Here is a 16,227-nt window from a genome sequence, read left to right on the forward strand (position 1 = left end):
TATTCCTGCTATTACCATTATTTTTCCTGCAAGAACAAAACAAGATCCTACGGCCGAGTCTTAAGAGACCATCAGCAAGTAGAGAAAAGTAACATTTCAGAAAGCATTAACAAAACTTTAAATTCTGTTCTTTTTTTTTTTTTTAAGATTTTTAAATTTATTTGACAGGGAGAGACACAGTGAGAGAGGGAACACAAGCAGGAGGAGTGGGAGATAGAGAGGGAGAAGCAGGCTTCCTGCTGAGCAGGGAGCCTGATGCAGGGCTTGATCTCAGGAGTCTGGGATCATGAACTGAGCTGAAGGCAGACACTTAACTGACTGAGCCCACTTAACCCAGATGCCCCTAAATTCTGTTCTAAAGATAGAGCAAAGGCCAGAAGCATTCTTCTCTCACAAGCCCCCACAAGCTCCCCTTGAAGCATCAACATGGCAGGTTGGAGGGAAACATTTGAGACACCGAAGCGCCATAGGAATCTAGGAGACCAGGGCGACCAGGGCACCCCTGCGGGGCATCACATTGTGGCACTTGCTCTCCCTTTCCATCTTTCCAGCACCAATTTTTGCCATTACCAGGTTTCAAATGTTGGAAAATGGTCTGTATAAACAAGCAGCAATTTAATGCTGGATGTAACTCAATTCTGCAATTGCTTTATCAAATAATCTCTAAGTAGGAAATACTGGCCTAGGTTCTGTGGGGGAGGTGTGGGTTAGCATAACATGGCTTCTTCTCTCAAGGGGACTTTTGTAATCGTATTTCTTTTTCTAATACCCAGGTTTTGATCAGTATGCAGCTGATGTCTGGTGACCCGTGTTTTAAAACGTAAGTTGATTCTCAGTAAATGAATTATTTATCTGAAAGTATAATAGTGACTTTTTTTTGTTTAAATTTTTACATTCATATATTGTATTGTTTACCCAGAAAGGGACCATTCTTTTCCTAGGAGGCTGCCTGACCTACATAGAAATTACTATTAACCCTTTATCAAATGAGCTCCTCACACTCTAAATTTATTTAGGCTGTAGATCTTTCATCATCTTCAAGTTTTGGGTGAAACTATACAAATTAAGTTTTTTTTTTTTTTTTTTTTTTTTTTTAAAGATTTTATTTATTTATTTGACAGAGAGAAATCACAAGTAGGTAGAGAGGCAGGCAGAGAGAGAGAGGAGGAAGCAGGCTCCCTGCCGAGCAGAGAGCCCGATGCGGGACTCGATCCCAGGACCCTGAGATCATGACCTGAGCCGAAGGCAGCGGCTTAACCACTGAGCCACCCAGGCGCCCCAAATTAAGTTTTTTAATTTGATCTCTATGGACTTAGTCATGTCTTCAATAAATACTTGTTAAATGCCTTACCATGTGCTAGGCCCTATTCTAGACACAAGAGAAACAGCAATGGGAAAAAAAAAAGTCCCTGATATATTGGAGCATATATTCTTAAGAGGAAAACAGTAAGCTAAGAAATAAATGTATAATACAAAGATGGGAAGAGTGCTTTGGAGAAAAATAATGCGGAGTAGGAGGGCATGTGGGGAGAAAGTGTGCTGTTTTATAGAGAGAGTAGTCAAAAAAGAAAGTCTTCCCTGGAAGAGATGGTATTTGAGCAGAGACCTGAAGGGGGGTGGGGGAAGCACACCATGCAGATATTTGGGGAAAGAGCATTTGAAGTAGAGGAAACAGGGACAAAGGCCTCATGGAGAAGTGTGTGTGGTATGTCCAACAGACTGCTGGGAGACCAGTATGTCTAGAACAGAGAATGGGGAGAAGGGGGATAAGAAATGGGGTCAGATGATAAAGAGTCTCCTTGGCTGCTTATAACCTGAGATAAAAAACTACTGGAGGGTTTAGAGTAGGGGACTAAAGTTATCTGACTTATGGCTGCTAGGTAGAGAATAGACAATTTGTGGGAACAATGATGGGAGCAAGGTCAGAAATCAGTAGATGAGGTAGGAGGCTGTTCCAGTAGTCCAAGGTTTAGGGCCAGAGTAACTCATTTATTGAAATGAAAAGCCTCTGAGAGGCAAGGTTGGAGGTTGGGAGCTTAGGTGTTGGACATGTTACACTGGAGATCCTTATTTAACATCCAGCCAGGCACCTCAAGTAGGCAGTTGAAGTGGAGTCTTTTGGGTTTTCCACATATAGTATCATATCATCTGCAAAGAGTGATAATTTGACTTCTTCTTTGCCGATTTGGATGCCTTTAATTTCCTTTTGTTGTCTGATTGCTGAGGCTAGGGCCTCTAGTACTATGTTGAATAGCAGTGGTGATAATGGACATCCCTGTCGTGTTCCTGACCTTAGCGGAAAAGCTTTCAGTTTTTCTCCATTGAGAATTATATTTGCAGTGGGTTTTTCATAGATGGCTTTGATGATATTGAGGTATGTGCCCTCTATCCCTACACTTTGAAGAGTTTTGATCAGGAAGGGATGCTGTAATTTGTCAAATGCTTTTTCAGCATCTATTGAGAGTATCATATGGTTCTTGTTCTTTCTTTTATTGATGTGTTGTATCACATTGACTGATTTGCGAATGTTAAACCAACCTTGCAGCCCTGGAATAAATCCCACTTGGTCGTGGTGAATAATCCTTTTAATGTACTGTTGAATCCTATTGGCTAGTATTTTGGTGAGAATTTTTGCATCTGTGTTCATCAAGGATATCGGTCTATAGCTCTCTTTTTTGATGGGATCCTTGTCTGGTTTTGGGATCAAGGTGATGCTGGCCTCATAAAATGAGTTTGGAAGTTTTCCTTCCATTTCTATTTTTTGGAACAGTTTCAGGAGAATAGGAATTAGTTCTTCTTTAAATTTTTGGTAGAATTCCCCTGGGAAGCTGTCTGGCCCTGGGCTTTTGTTTGTTTGGAGATTTTTAATGACTGTTTCAGTCTTCTTACTGGTTATGGGTCTGTTCAGGCTTTCTATTTCTTCCTGGTTCAGTTGTGGTAGTTTATATATTTCTAGGAATGCATCCATTTCTTCCAGATTGTCCAATTTGTTGGCGTAGAGTTGCTCATAGTATGTTCTTATAATAGTTTGTATTTCTTTGGTTTTAGTTGTGATCTCTCCTCTTTCATTCATTTTATTTACTTGGGTCCTTTCTCTTTTCTTTTTGATAAGTTGGGCCAAGGGTTTATCAATTTTATTAATTCTTTCAAAGAACCAGCTCCTAGTTTCGTTGATTTGTTCTGTTGTTTTTTTTGGTTTCTATTTCATTGATTTCTGCTCTGATCTTTATGATTTCTCTTCTCCTGCTGGGCTTAGGGTTTCTTTTTTGTTCTTTCTCCAGCTCCTTTAGGTGTAGGGTTATGTTGTGTACCTGAGACCTTTCTTGTTTCTTGAGAAAGGCTTGTACTGCTATATATTTTCCTCTCAGGACTGCCTTTGTTGTGTCCCACAGATTTTGAACCGTTGTGTTTTCATTATCATTTGTTTCCATGATTTTTTTCAATTCTTCTTTAATTTCCCGGTTGACCCATTCATTCTTTAGAAGGATGCTGTTTAGTCTCCATGTATTTGGGTTCTTTCCAAACTTCCTTTTGTGGTTGAGTTCTAGCTTTAGAGCATTGTGGTCTGAAAATATGCAGGGAATGATCCCAATCTTTTGATACTGATTGAGTCCTGATTTAGGACCGAGGATGTGATCTATTCTGGAGAATGTTCCATGTGCACTAGAGAAGAATGTGTATTCTGTTGCTTTGGGATGAAATGTTCTGAATATATCTGTGATGTCCATCTGGTCCAGTGTGTCGTTTAAGGCCTTTATTTCCTTGCTGATCTTTTGCTTGGATGATCTGTCCATTTCAGTGAGGGGAGTGTTAAAGTCCCCTACTATTACTGTATTATTGTTGATGTGTTTCTTTGATTTAGTTATTAATTGGTTTGTATAGTTGGCTGCTCCCACGTTGGGGGCATAGATATTTAAAATTGTTAGATCTTGGGACGCCGGGGTGGCTCAGTGGGTTAAAGCCTCTGCCTTCGGCTCAGGTCACGATCCCAGGGTCCTGGGATCGAGCCCCGCATCGGGCTCTCTGCTCAGCAGGGAGCCTGCTTCCTCCTCTCTCTCTGCCTGCCTCTCTACCTCCTTGTGATTTCTGTCTATCAAATAAATAAATAAATCTTTAAAAAAAAAATTGTTAGATCTTCTTGTTGGACAGACCCTTTGAGTATGATATAGTGTCCTTCCTAATCTCTTATTATAGTCTTTGGCTTAAAATCTAATTGATCTGATGTAAGAATTGCCACTCCTGCTTTCTTCTGATGTCCATTAGCATGGTAAATTCTTTCCCACCCCCTCACTTTAAATCTGGAGGTGTCTTCGGGCTTAAAATGAGTTTCCTGGAGGCAACATATAGATGGGTTTTGTTTTTTTTATCCATTCTGATACCCTGTGTCTTTTGACAGGGGCATTTAGCCCATTAACATTCAGGGTAACTATTGAGAGATATGAATTTAGTGCCATTGTATTGCCTGTAAGGTGACTGTTACTGTATATGGTCTCTGTTCCTTTCTGATCTACCACTTGTAGGCTCTCTCTTTGATTAGAGGACCCCTTTCAATATTTCCTGTAGAGCTGGTTTGGTGTTTGCAAATTCTTTCAGTTTTTGTTTGTCCTGGAAGCTTTTAATCTCTCCTTCTATTTTCAATGATAGCCTAGCTGGATATAGTATTCTTGGCTGCATGTTTTTCTCGTTTAGTGCTCTGAAAATATCATGCCAGCTCTTTCTGGCCTGCCAGGTCTCTGTGGATAAGTCAGCTGCCAATCTAATATTTTTACCATTGTATGTTACAGACTTCTTTTCCCGGGCTGCTTTCAGGATTTTCTCTTTGTCATTAAGACTTGTGAATTTTACTATTAGGCGACGGGGTGTGGGCCTATTCTTATTGATTTTGAGGGGCGTTCTCTGAACCTCCTGAATTTTGATGCTCGTTCCCTTTGCCATATTGGGGAAATTCTCCCCAATAATTCTCTCCAGTATACCTTCTGCTCCCCTCTCTCTTTCTTCTTCTTCTGAAATCCCAATTATTCTAATGTTGTTTCATCTTATGGTGTCACTTATCTCTCGAATTCTCCCCTCGTGGTCCAGTAGCTGTTTGTCCCTCTTTTGCTCAGCTTTTTTATTCTCTGTCATTTGGTCTTGTATATCACTAATTCTTTCTTCTGCCTCATTTATCCTAGCAGTGAGAGCCTCCATTTTTGATTGCACCTCATTAATAGCTTTTTTTATTTCAACTTGGTTAGATTTTAGTTCTTTTATTTCTCCAGAAAGGGCTTTTATATCTCCCGAGAGGGTTTCTCTAATATCTTCCATGCCTTTTTCAAGCCTAGCTAGAACCTTGAGAATTGTCATTCTGAACTCTAGATCTGACATATTACCAATGACTGTATTGATTAGGTCCCTAGCCTTCGGTACTGCCTCTTGTTCTTTTTTTTGTGGTGAATTTTTCTGTCTTGTCATTTTGCCCAGATAAGCTTATATGAAGGAGCAAGTAAAATACTAAAAGGGTGGCAACAACCCCAGGAAAATATGCTTTAACCAAATCAGAAGAGATCCCAAATCGTGAGGGGGGAGAAAGGGGATAAAAAGAGGTTCAAAAAGGAAGAAAGAAAAAAAAGAGAAAAAAAAAAAGAAAAGAAAAGAATTTAAAAAAAAGAAAACAAATAAAGAAAAATATAAGAAAGAAAAAATATATATATTAGATAAACTAGTTAAAAAACGTTAAAAAAGAAAAGGGTAAAAATTTTAAAAAAATTACCTGAAGGCAAGAAAAAAGAACAAAGAAAAAAAAGAAAAAGAAAAAAATTAAATTAACTGCAAGACTAAAAAAAAATCACAGGGAGAAAGCCATGAGTTCCGTGCTTTGCTTTCTCCTCCTCTGGAATTCTGCTGCTCTCCTTGGTATTGAAAGCATACTCCTTGGTAGGTGAACTTGGTCTCGGCTGGATTTCTTGTTGATCTTCTGGGGGAGGGGCCTGGTGTAGTGATTCTCAAGTGTCTTTGCCCCAGGCGGAATTGCACCGCCCTTACCAGGGGCCGGGCTGATTAATCCGCTCAGGTTTGCTTTCAGGAGCTTTTGTTCCCTGAGTGCTTTCCGTAGAGTTCCAGAGGACGGGAATACAAATGGCGGCCTCCTGGTCTCCGGCCCGGAGGAGCCGAGAACCCGGGGCCCCACTCCTCAGTGCGCCCTCAGAGAATAGCGCCCAGTTACTCCCGTCTGCCTGACCTCCGGCCGCGCTCCGAGCTCACCGAGCCTGCGACCGGTTCAAGGTAACACCGAGCTGCGAGCTTACTGTCGCCTCTGTCTCTGTAGCCGGTTTCCCGTTCCAATACCCGCAAGCTCTGCGACACTCAGACACCCCCGATCCTTCTGTGACCCTGCGGGACCTGAGGCCACGCAGAACCCGCGTGGGCTTCGCCCTGGTTTAGCCTCTGGAGCGATGTCCCTCAGCGGAACAGACTTTTAAAAGTCCTGATTTTGTGCTCCGTTGCTCCGCCACTTGCTGGGAGTCAGCCCCTCCCCCTGGGGTCTATCTTCCCGTCGCTTTGGATTCACTTCTCCGCCAGTCCTACCTTTCAGAAAGTGGTTGTTTTTCTGTTTCCAGAATTGCTGTTCTTCTTCTCTTCAATCTGTTTATGATTTGAAGGTGTTTGCAATCTTTAGATAAGCTATCTAGCTAATCTCCAGCTAGCTGATGTAGTCTCAGCCTGCTACTTCTCCGCCATCTTGACTCCTCCTCTCAAGTAGGCAGTTGAATATGGCACTACAGAGTCGGTGGGGAAGCCCAGGCTGGAGATACACATTTGGAAATCATGACATCATCAGCACATACATAGTAGTTAAAGCCATGAGATTTGATTAAATGGCCCAGATGGAGTGAGTATAAATAAAGAAAAAGAACACAGACTGAGGGGTGGGCTACCCCAGTGTTTTGGAGATTAGGGAGACGGGGAAGAACCAGCAAAGGAACAACTGTGAGAGAGGAGGAAGGAACCAAAGGAGAGGACTGGCCTGAAAACCAAGTGAAGGAGGAGTTTCAAAATGGAGAGATTAATCAGCTCTGTCCCACACCATGGATGTGGATCACAGAAGATGAGGACTGAGAATTGACCTTTGGATCTGCAGTACAGAGACCGTTGGTGCCTTCAACAAGCACTTCAGTAGAATCCTATGAGCCTACAGCCTTATTGGAGTGAGTTAAAGAAGGTTTGGGAAGAGAGAAATTGGAGAAAATATAAACAATTCTTATGAGGAATTTTGCTGCAAAAAAAAAAAAGGAACAGAAAATGGGATTACAAATAAAGTGAGGATTCAGGGTCAAGGGCAGGTCTTTGGGGTGTTTTAAGATGGAAGATGGTTCAGGATATTTGTGTACTGATAGGAATGGTTCAATAGAGAAGGCGAGATATGGTACAGAAGAGAAAAAGGACAGTTGCTAGACAGTGTCCTTGTACTGTCAAGAGGAATGAAGGTAGAGGATAGGCTTCAGGTGCAGGTATATGAAAAGTGGAAGCGAATAGAACTTATTTTCAAATTGTTCCTGATTTCTTAGTGAAATAGGAAACAAGATGATTACTGAGGAGTGGGGATGGGAAAGATGGAGGTGGGGGTTTTAGGAAAGATGTGTGGAAGTCCTCAGAGTGTAGGAGAGTGAACAGAATGGGAAAAGGCAGTAGGATTGCTCATTAGCAGTCCAGAAGACAAAAAAAAAGTTAATTATATATTATTTGAATATCTGAGAAAAATATATTTAGAAGAAGAAACCTGAATTATTTCCCTGTGTATCAACTTCATGTTTTTAATAGTAACGTCCAGGAGCTCGTGAGTGGCTCAGTCAATTGAGTGTCTGACTCCTGATTTCATCTCAGGTCATGATCTCAGGCAGGTGAGATCGAGCCTTTATCAGGCTTTGCATTCAGGGGAGAGTCTGCTTGAGATTATCTCTCTTCTTCTCCCTCTGGCCCTCCCACCACACTCTCTCTCAATCTAAATTAAAAAAATTTTTTTTTCAATAGTGATGTCTGTATAGTTTCCTATTTACAGTGTTTTATAAAGATGAAAATACATATTTTTGTCCAAATCAGTTATTGATTAAACTATGCACTTTACTGTAACTTATCCTTCCTGTATTGTCCTCTCTCAAACCTTAATTTCCTGGCTTATTTCTTATTCTGCTCTCTTAGGACTAAACAATTTTTGCTATGCTGTATTTGGCTTCTTAGGTAACAGTGTTTTTCTAGTGGAGTCAGCTTAGGGTGAAATGAGAAAATGAGCAGCAAAAGTAAGTAAAAGAAAAGTAATTCATCATTCCTTCTCATGAACTTATAAATATTCCCTTTCTGGCCCTTTCTCTAGCATTTTATCTATTTGTGCAACTGAAATACTAAAGAGCTAAAAAATAGATCATCCTATATTCTGTTTTATCTCCAGGAATGTAAATCTGACGATCTAGAGTTTCTGTTTATAGAAAAAGATGTTCGTAACTCATTAGAATAAACAGACCTTACCTAATCCCAAGATACATAAAAGTATTTCTCAGGAAAATGAAACCCCCAATATTTATTTTCTCTTTTCTCTAAGTATCTGAAATTGTGCATGTGTCAGTGGAAAAAGGACACCTCTAACACATCCATGCACTTGTACATGCTGAGTGTGGACTGAATAGGAAAGTGTTTAAATGATGTAAAAAGTAAATTATTTTTATTAGGTTGTATTTTAGTATATATTAGAAATATAAAATCACAGTGCTTTAGAGCTGAAAATAATGTTGGAAGTTGACTAGTCCAGTGATTTTTTTTTTTTTTCCAGAATATTTAGCCACAAAGTCCTTCTGCTCAAATGTATGATGAATCCCAGTATATAGCATTTTTCTATTGTGGGTCAAAAAGATAAAATACCTCACTACCCCTGAAGTCTCTAAGGGAGCTTCACAGTTTTAAACGTGTTATATAATCCAAGTTCTCATCTTAGAGGTGAGAAAACTAAGGCACGAAGCAATTGAGTGACACGACTATTTGTCTGTAAAACCTAGATGTAAGTGACTAACTGCTGGGGAGGTTCATTCCACTATTTTCTCTGCTTTTGTCTGTCTTTAAATTTTTCATGGTAAAAAGTTTTTAAAAACCTAGTAGAGAAATTAACAAGAATACAGCAAATCTTTAACATTCTTAGCTTTAAATTCTAGCTTTGATATTTTATGAGCAGAGGATCTGTAATATGGCTTATATTATTTTTCTGAAAGACAAATTTCATACCGTGAGCCTATATTTATGCATAAGACAGCTGATAAGTCAGGCTCATCACTGTCTGCCCTAAACTCTCTTTTGTAGTCTCTGCAACTTATCAAATATCCACCAGCTCTAGTAAAAGTATGAAACTGGCTGAAAAGAAAGCAAACCACTAGTGCTAATAAAGACAAAGGATATTTTGGGAGAGAAATTCTATGCTTCACTGGCACCTGACAACTTAGTGGGGGAGCAGATCTAGGGATGATGTAATCCTCTTGAGTAGCTGGGGCTCTGGAACATTCACATTCTGGAAGGAAGGAAATTACTATTTGTCAAAATGATTTAATGACTATTATTATCTCCCAGTTTAATTCTTGAAACAACTCTGTGATGCTTTTTCCATATTTTTAAAGTGAGGACCTTGAGGCTCAGAGGTCAAGGAACTAATTTGTCCAAGGTCCCAAGAGTCACTCGTTTATTCAGTACATGTGCATTGATTGTCTACCATGTACTAACATTTACCAAACTAAATTAAGACCAGCCCCTGCTCTGAAGGATTCACTGTTTATTTGGGAGGTGGACACAGGACATATGGTGCTCTCAAGGCATAGAGGAGAGACGATCCCTAACTACTTTTTCTTAAAAACCAGGACAGTTGGGGTGCCTGGGTGGCTCAGTCATTTAGGCTCAGGTCATGATCCCAGGGTCCTGGGAGTGAGCCCTGCATTGGGCTCCTAGTTCAGCAAGGAGCCTTCTTCTCCCTGTCCCACTTCCCCTGCTTGTGTTTCCTCTCTCTCTGTTTCTCTTCTCTCTGTCAAATAAATAAATAAAATCTTAAAAAAAAAAAAAAGCCAGGAAAGTCTTCACTGAGGTCAGGTGAACACTGAGCTAATTTTTAGGGGATGAATAGGAAATTATGAAGCAGAGGAGATGGGTAAAGATGCTCTAGGAAAAGAAAATGGCTTGCACAAGTTTATGGTGCTGTTACAGGGCAGGAATTAAGTAGGTAACATTGTCATTTTAGGTTATTTTTCATATGCTGTAAACATTACTGTGAAATTAAAATCTCATCTCTTTCATTCTGTAATTGAGCTATATTACACAATTTCTGATAAAGGGGTACAAAACCATTTTCAGAACAAAAAGGGGTAACAGAATAAAAACTGACACAAATTAAACAGTCAGTGATTATTTATTCAACATTGACTGAGTTGTCTAGGGAGACTTAGGAGAGCTGCCAGGGCCTGGCTAAGATTTTATATTTGCCTTAATATCATTTATTTCCCATGGTTAATGAATTTTATACATAGTGCTTATTTGCCCCAGTATTTGAGCAGTAAATGAAGAAAAGGCTTGGGGCTCTTCAAGGTGCTTAAGACTGCAGAACAAGGGGTGCCATACTGAAGGTATTGTGGCCCTGAAGTCAGGCTGGACTGGAAATGGCAGAGATGAGAGAGGGCGAGAAAGGGAAGAGGCTACAGGCTGAGCCCCTTGAAAGCTGGAGAATGGGTCTAAGAGGTGGAGGGATGGAGACATGTTCACAGGCACACTTCAGAAGGACCCCAGTGACCAAAGCATGGATAGAGGGAGGCTGACCTGTGCGGAGACTCTCGTGGTCATAATGTATAAAGAAGACCAAACTGAAGTAATTAGTGGAGGCTGACAAGAGATGATAAATAGGAGAAATATGAGAGAGTGTGTGTGATTTGGAAATTGATTGGCTGTGGAGAAATGCGAGTGGGAGGACCCAGAGGCAGCATCTAGGATTCTGGTTTTGGTTACTTCATGGACCATGATGGCATTCGGAGTAGGGGAATACAAGAAGAAAGCAGATTTGGGAAAAGAAGATCCCAACCTCAGATGCAGAGGTGCTCGATGCGCCACAGGTCCCCATGTTGTCTCAGAGTTGACACCTGAAGCATCATGCACTGATGGTGCTGGGGACACGTGGACAGAGCGCCTCTCTTTCCCGGACTCAGTGAAGGCAGTGCCCTTTCTGGTCTCACATTCTCTGTTGATTAAAAATCCTTTTTATCCCCCCATGAATCTTTTTCCAGTTTTGAGGAAGCTCATCCAGTATTTGTTGATTTTTATTACGCTCACACTCAACGAGGTAGCATTATGCAGGCACCTTACTAAGGCTGATTTTGACTCCACAGCCAATCATTACCACTAGCAAGTTTTCTGATTCACCCATCAATCAAGTTCTGATCCTTAGGAATATTTTTTATAGGCCTCCTTCTACGTCTATGTCTATACCAATTGCTGGTGAATCTGAATCTCTGGAAGAAGACAGAAAAGGTGGAGAGACTCTCAAAATCCATCTTGGAATAGCAGGTATGGGTGTGTGGCGTACTGGTTTTTTCATTTGTGCTACTTGACATCCTGAAAGATTCCCTAAGTCCCACGTCCCACCCAGAATTAAAATTCTGTGGGTAGGGGCACCTGGGTGGCCCAGTGGGTTAAGCCTCTGCCTTTGGCTCAGGTCGTGCTTTCAGTGTCCTGGGATTGATCCCTGCATCGGGCTCTCTGCTCCGTGGGGAGTTCCCCACCCCCTCTTCATGCCTCTCTGCCTACTTGCGATTTCTCTGTCAAATAAATAAATAAAATCTTTAAAACAAACAAACAAACACAAAAAAATTCTATGGGTAGATAGCTTGAAATGGGCCAGTAATTATCAGCAGAGTTTTAATTATGGAGTTTTGGGTTAAGCCAATGCTTCATTTGTCTAAAACTTTAGAAACTGACAGATTAAGAGTTAAACGTTGCAGTGACACCCACTCCCAGCCCCCCAACCCCCCCCCCCCCCATGTACTTCTGCTCCCTGCAGGTGCAACCTGGAACCCTGGGAGTTTGCTCATTCCACGTGCCCAGCAATCTGCTAGCCACCTGTCAGGTGTTGCTTCTCCTCCCTGGATCGCTTTCCTCTGTCAATGGTTCCCAAACAGGAGTGTACATTAGAATCACCTGGTGGGCTTGTTAAACCTGCTGCCAGAGGTTTTGACCAGGGCTGCAGGCTAAAAATTGCGTTACTGCCTTCCCCATGCTTCTCCAGGCAGACTCCCAGCTGTCCTCAGAATTTGCTCCAGGAGTGAAAAGCAAGGTGGGGAAAAGGTTAAGCTGGTGGAAGAAAAAAGGATTTAAGAGATTCCTTTCTTCTCTTCCTTTTGAGCCAGGTTATTATTTGAAAGAATGCAAAGAAAGGTGTAGTGATGAGATTAACATTTTCACCACCTTCGTAGATATGCAAAGAGAAGGTTTCTGATCTCCTGATTTAGGATCAGTGAATCCTTTGCATACTTTTTTTTTTTTTTAAGATTTTATTTGTTTATTTGACAGAGATCACAAGTAGGCAGAGAGAGAGGAGGAGGCAGGCTCCCCGCTGAGCCGAGAGCCCGATGTGGGGCTCCATCCCAATACCCTGGGATCATGACCCGAGCTAAAGGCAGAGGCTTTAACCCACTGAGCCACCCAGGCGCCCCTCCTTTGCATACTTTTAACCTTTCTATTAGCTCCTTCTCTTCAGGATTTAAACTGAATTCTTTATTTTAAAAAGAAAAAAAAATACCCTCACTGGCCCTACATCCTTTGTCTACTGCTCTTCTTTGTGCAACTGCCCCTCCTCTGCTTTCTGCTCTTTTCCTTCCCTCTTTCACACCTTTTAGAGCCAAATTTCTAGAAAGAATATACTGTGTACATTTATTCCTAAATACATGTGCCACCTGGCTTCTGTCTTCCACCCTGTCCTGATGATGACTCTAGTAACATGACTGTCTATTCCTGTGGGCATTGTTTCTACTCTCACATGACTTGGCCATTACTCTTTCTTGAAGTCTTCTTTTCCCTTGGTTCCCACCTCCCTGACCTTTCCTTCTCCGGCTTCTTGGAGGCCTTTTCATCTTCTTCCACCTTCCTCTTCCCACCGTCCCTGGGCAATACCCTCTACACCCGGGGATTTAGCTGTCATTCATGTAAATGTGATCATGTAAATATGAAGTGAACACTTCAGTTTACAAATCTGTTTTGCGTCCAGACCTCCCCACTAAGCTCCAGGTACACATTTCTGGGAAGGTCCACTTTCCATGTTCCCTGTTCTACTGAAATCCATCTGTTCGCTAGACTCCAAGTTCTTCCAAATCAGGTCTTGTCTTTGTATCTCCAGCATAAGGCCAGGGGCACGAGAGCAGTCCACTGCGCGGTGACCAGGCGTCCTCAGGCACCTCAGGCTCCCCACACCTGGCACGAGTCTTCCCAGCTCTTCCTCCTGCATATTCTGTCTCACTTACCCGTGCACACTCATGTACTTGGCAATCAAGCCCTGCTAACCACCCCTCACTCTCAGCTGGGTGATTGTGAAAGCCTTCACTCCTCCACGCCCTGTCCATCCTGTGGCAGGGATGTAGATTTGGTCACATCACACCTGTGTTTAGAGCCATCGAATTATTTCCTTCTTTAAACGCATAGAAAGTCCCTCACTACCAGGCATCTGTTCATCTCTCTTTTCCCTTCAGTCATATCTGCCCAACTACCCAGTGTTCTGACTGTACCAAACAGTCTGTTCTCTGCACATGAGGCATGCTTTTTCCCCCCAAGTCTTGCCAAGGAGTTTCTATATGAGATTAAAGATCTTGAGTTAGCTTCCTCTATGAGGTCTTGCCCCAACTACCTGATGTACTTGTCCTGTGAAGCTCTTAACAATGCTTTCTCAGTTCTTGCCACATTGTGTTGTAACCACTTATCCCTCTAAACTCTGAGCATTTGGGGCGCCTGGGTGGCTCAGTCAGTTAAGTGTCTGCCTTTGGCTCAGGTCATGATTTCAGGGTCCTGGGATCAAGTCCTGCATCAGGCTCCCTGCCTGCTTTTCTCTCTCCCCACCTCCTGCACATTCTCTTTCTCTCAAATAAATGGATAAAATTGTTTCTTAAATCTTTATAAAGAATAAATGAATGGGGGCACGTGGGTGGCTCAGATGGTTAAGCGTCTGCCTTCGGCTCAGGTCATGATCCCAGGGTCCTGGGATTGAGGCCCACATCAGGGTCCCTACTCAGCGGAGAGCCTGCTTCGCCCTCTCCCTCTGCTGCTCCCCCTGCTTGTGCTCTCTCACCACCTCTATCAAATAAATAAATAAAATCTTTTAAAAAATGAATAAATAAACTCTGAGCATTTATTTTTTTATCCCCTATATCTTATATACTACTGGGCACCTGACTTGGTAAGAGTTTAATAATTACTGAATGAATACATTTTTTTAATTTTTTATTTTTTAAAGATTTTTATTTATTTATTTGATAGAGAGAGATCACAAGTAGACAGAGAGGCAGGCAGAGAGAGAGGGGGAAGCAGGCTCCCTGCCGAGCAGAGAGCCCGATGTGGGGCTCGATCCCAGGACCCTGAGATCATGACCTGAGCTGAAGGCAGAGGCTTAAACCACTGAGCCACCCAGGCGCCCCCCGAATGAATACATTTTGAAAACCAGTAAATGGATGAATTAGAATCTGAGACAGCCCTCGCTGTAAAAGTTTAGTCCTGTATCATTCCTGATTCATGAACCAACACTTCGGGTTTCGATCTTGCTAGAGTTCACTTTTGTGTTTAGGACCACTGTAGAGTAGGCCCAGGGATGTTGATTTGGATTCTTCTCTTATGGCCTGTCCAGAATTGAGAAACCTTTGCAGAAGGGCCAGGTCGCTCCAGGAGCTTCCTTGGTGGGCAGCATTTCTTAATCTGGCTGCATCCATTACCATTTATAGAACTGCTGTGTAATTGCTGTATTACTTGGTTGGTTTCCTTTTGCCTCTAAGTGAAAAACAGTTCTAGTTTCCAAATATTTCACACTAATGAAAATGGCCACAGTTTTGCATTCTGAGGAGTTTCCTTCTGGAAGTACATAATTGGCATCTGGAACATGCATATTATCAGGAACTGCTAGAAATGACAGTTGGTTTTTTGGTTTGGGTTTTTTTTGTACATTTACTTTGAAACTGAATACTATAATTAATTCCTGAGAACTTTTATTCTCACTGCTGCATTCCATGCTGTGTTGATTTAAACCACAGACATTTGCCCAAATTACAGCCTAGCACTAGCAACACTAACATTAAAATAACAGAGTGCTCTTTAGTTTACTGCTGTGATGGATTTTTTGAGAGCAAGATTTCCTCAAAAAGCACACAAAAACCTGACTATTTTGTAAGTATAAGAATACATCCAACTCATTTTTATTAGGTAAATATTGAACATAAAAGCCAAAATGGTTTAAGATAGAATGCTGTTAAATCTTATGGGAAAAAAAACAAGCTGTATTTCTTCAATAAACTCAGGTATTTACATTTTTTTAATTTCTTGCAACAGAGTTGACATTGTACCAGTTTTTAAAAGGGTCTCTTTCACTTTGTAACTAATTTTTTTGTTAATGAACTTGGCAGTTTATAAAATCTGCAGATGAGAATACAAATTGACCATTGATTTGTTGGCAGTCTTAGTAACATCGTGTTATGACATATTGCAGATCTTTCAGCAAAGAGTGCCTCTGTTCCAGATGAACTTGGTGCCTGTGGACATTCTAGAACATCAAGCTATGCAAGCCAACAGTCAAAAGTATCAGGTAGAGCCTAACATGAGGCTGAATTCCCTTAGACATTTATTGCTCTAAGGGATTACTTGGAATTATTGGGGTATGGGAGAAGAATGCCTGATTGCAGTGTATTTGATATTCATATTTTATCCAGAGTGCTTTTCTCTGACAGGGTATAGCTCCTGCCACTCCCGGTCATCCAGTTTCTCGGAGCTCTGCCACAGGAGAAACACCTCAGTGGGAAGCACGTCAACAGGCATTGAAAGCATTCTAGAGCCCTGTGATGAAATTGAGCCAAAAACAGCCGAACCAAACCTTGATCTACCCGGCAAAGAAGATACGGCTGCAGACCTGCTTACAAGGTATGCTTTCAGTTTGTGTTTAAATGGAGAGAAAAAACAACTTTATTTTCATAACATAAGAAGAAGGAGGAG

General features: G+C 41.5%; 1 protein-coding gene across 2 annotated transcripts in view; it reads left to right on the top strand.

Moving 5' to 3' along the window:
* EEIG2 (EEIG family member 2) overlaps positions 1 to 16,227 on the top strand; it is an 83,532-nt gene that overhangs the window by 55,546 nt on the left and 11,759 nt on the right. For both annotated transcript variants that reach the window (XM_059135802.1, XM_059135803.1), the window contains 4 exons: positions 774 to 820; positions 11,453 to 11,556; positions 15,728 to 15,823; positions 15,966 to 16,155. In XM_059135802.1, coding sequence (XP_058991785.1) covers positions 774 to 820; positions 11,453 to 11,556; positions 15,728 to 15,823; positions 15,966 to 16,155 — 437 coding nt within the window. The remainder of the gene's footprint in view (positions 1 to 773; positions 821 to 11,452; positions 11,557 to 15,727; positions 15,824 to 15,965; positions 16,156 to 16,227) is intronic.

The sequence above is a fragment of the Mustela lutreola genome, chromosome 10 (assembly GCF_030435805.1).
Source record: "Mustela lutreola isolate mMusLut2 chromosome 10, mMusLut2.pri, whole genome shotgun sequence".
NCBI lineage: Eukaryota > Metazoa > Chordata > Mammalia > Carnivora > Mustelidae > Mustela > Mustela lutreola.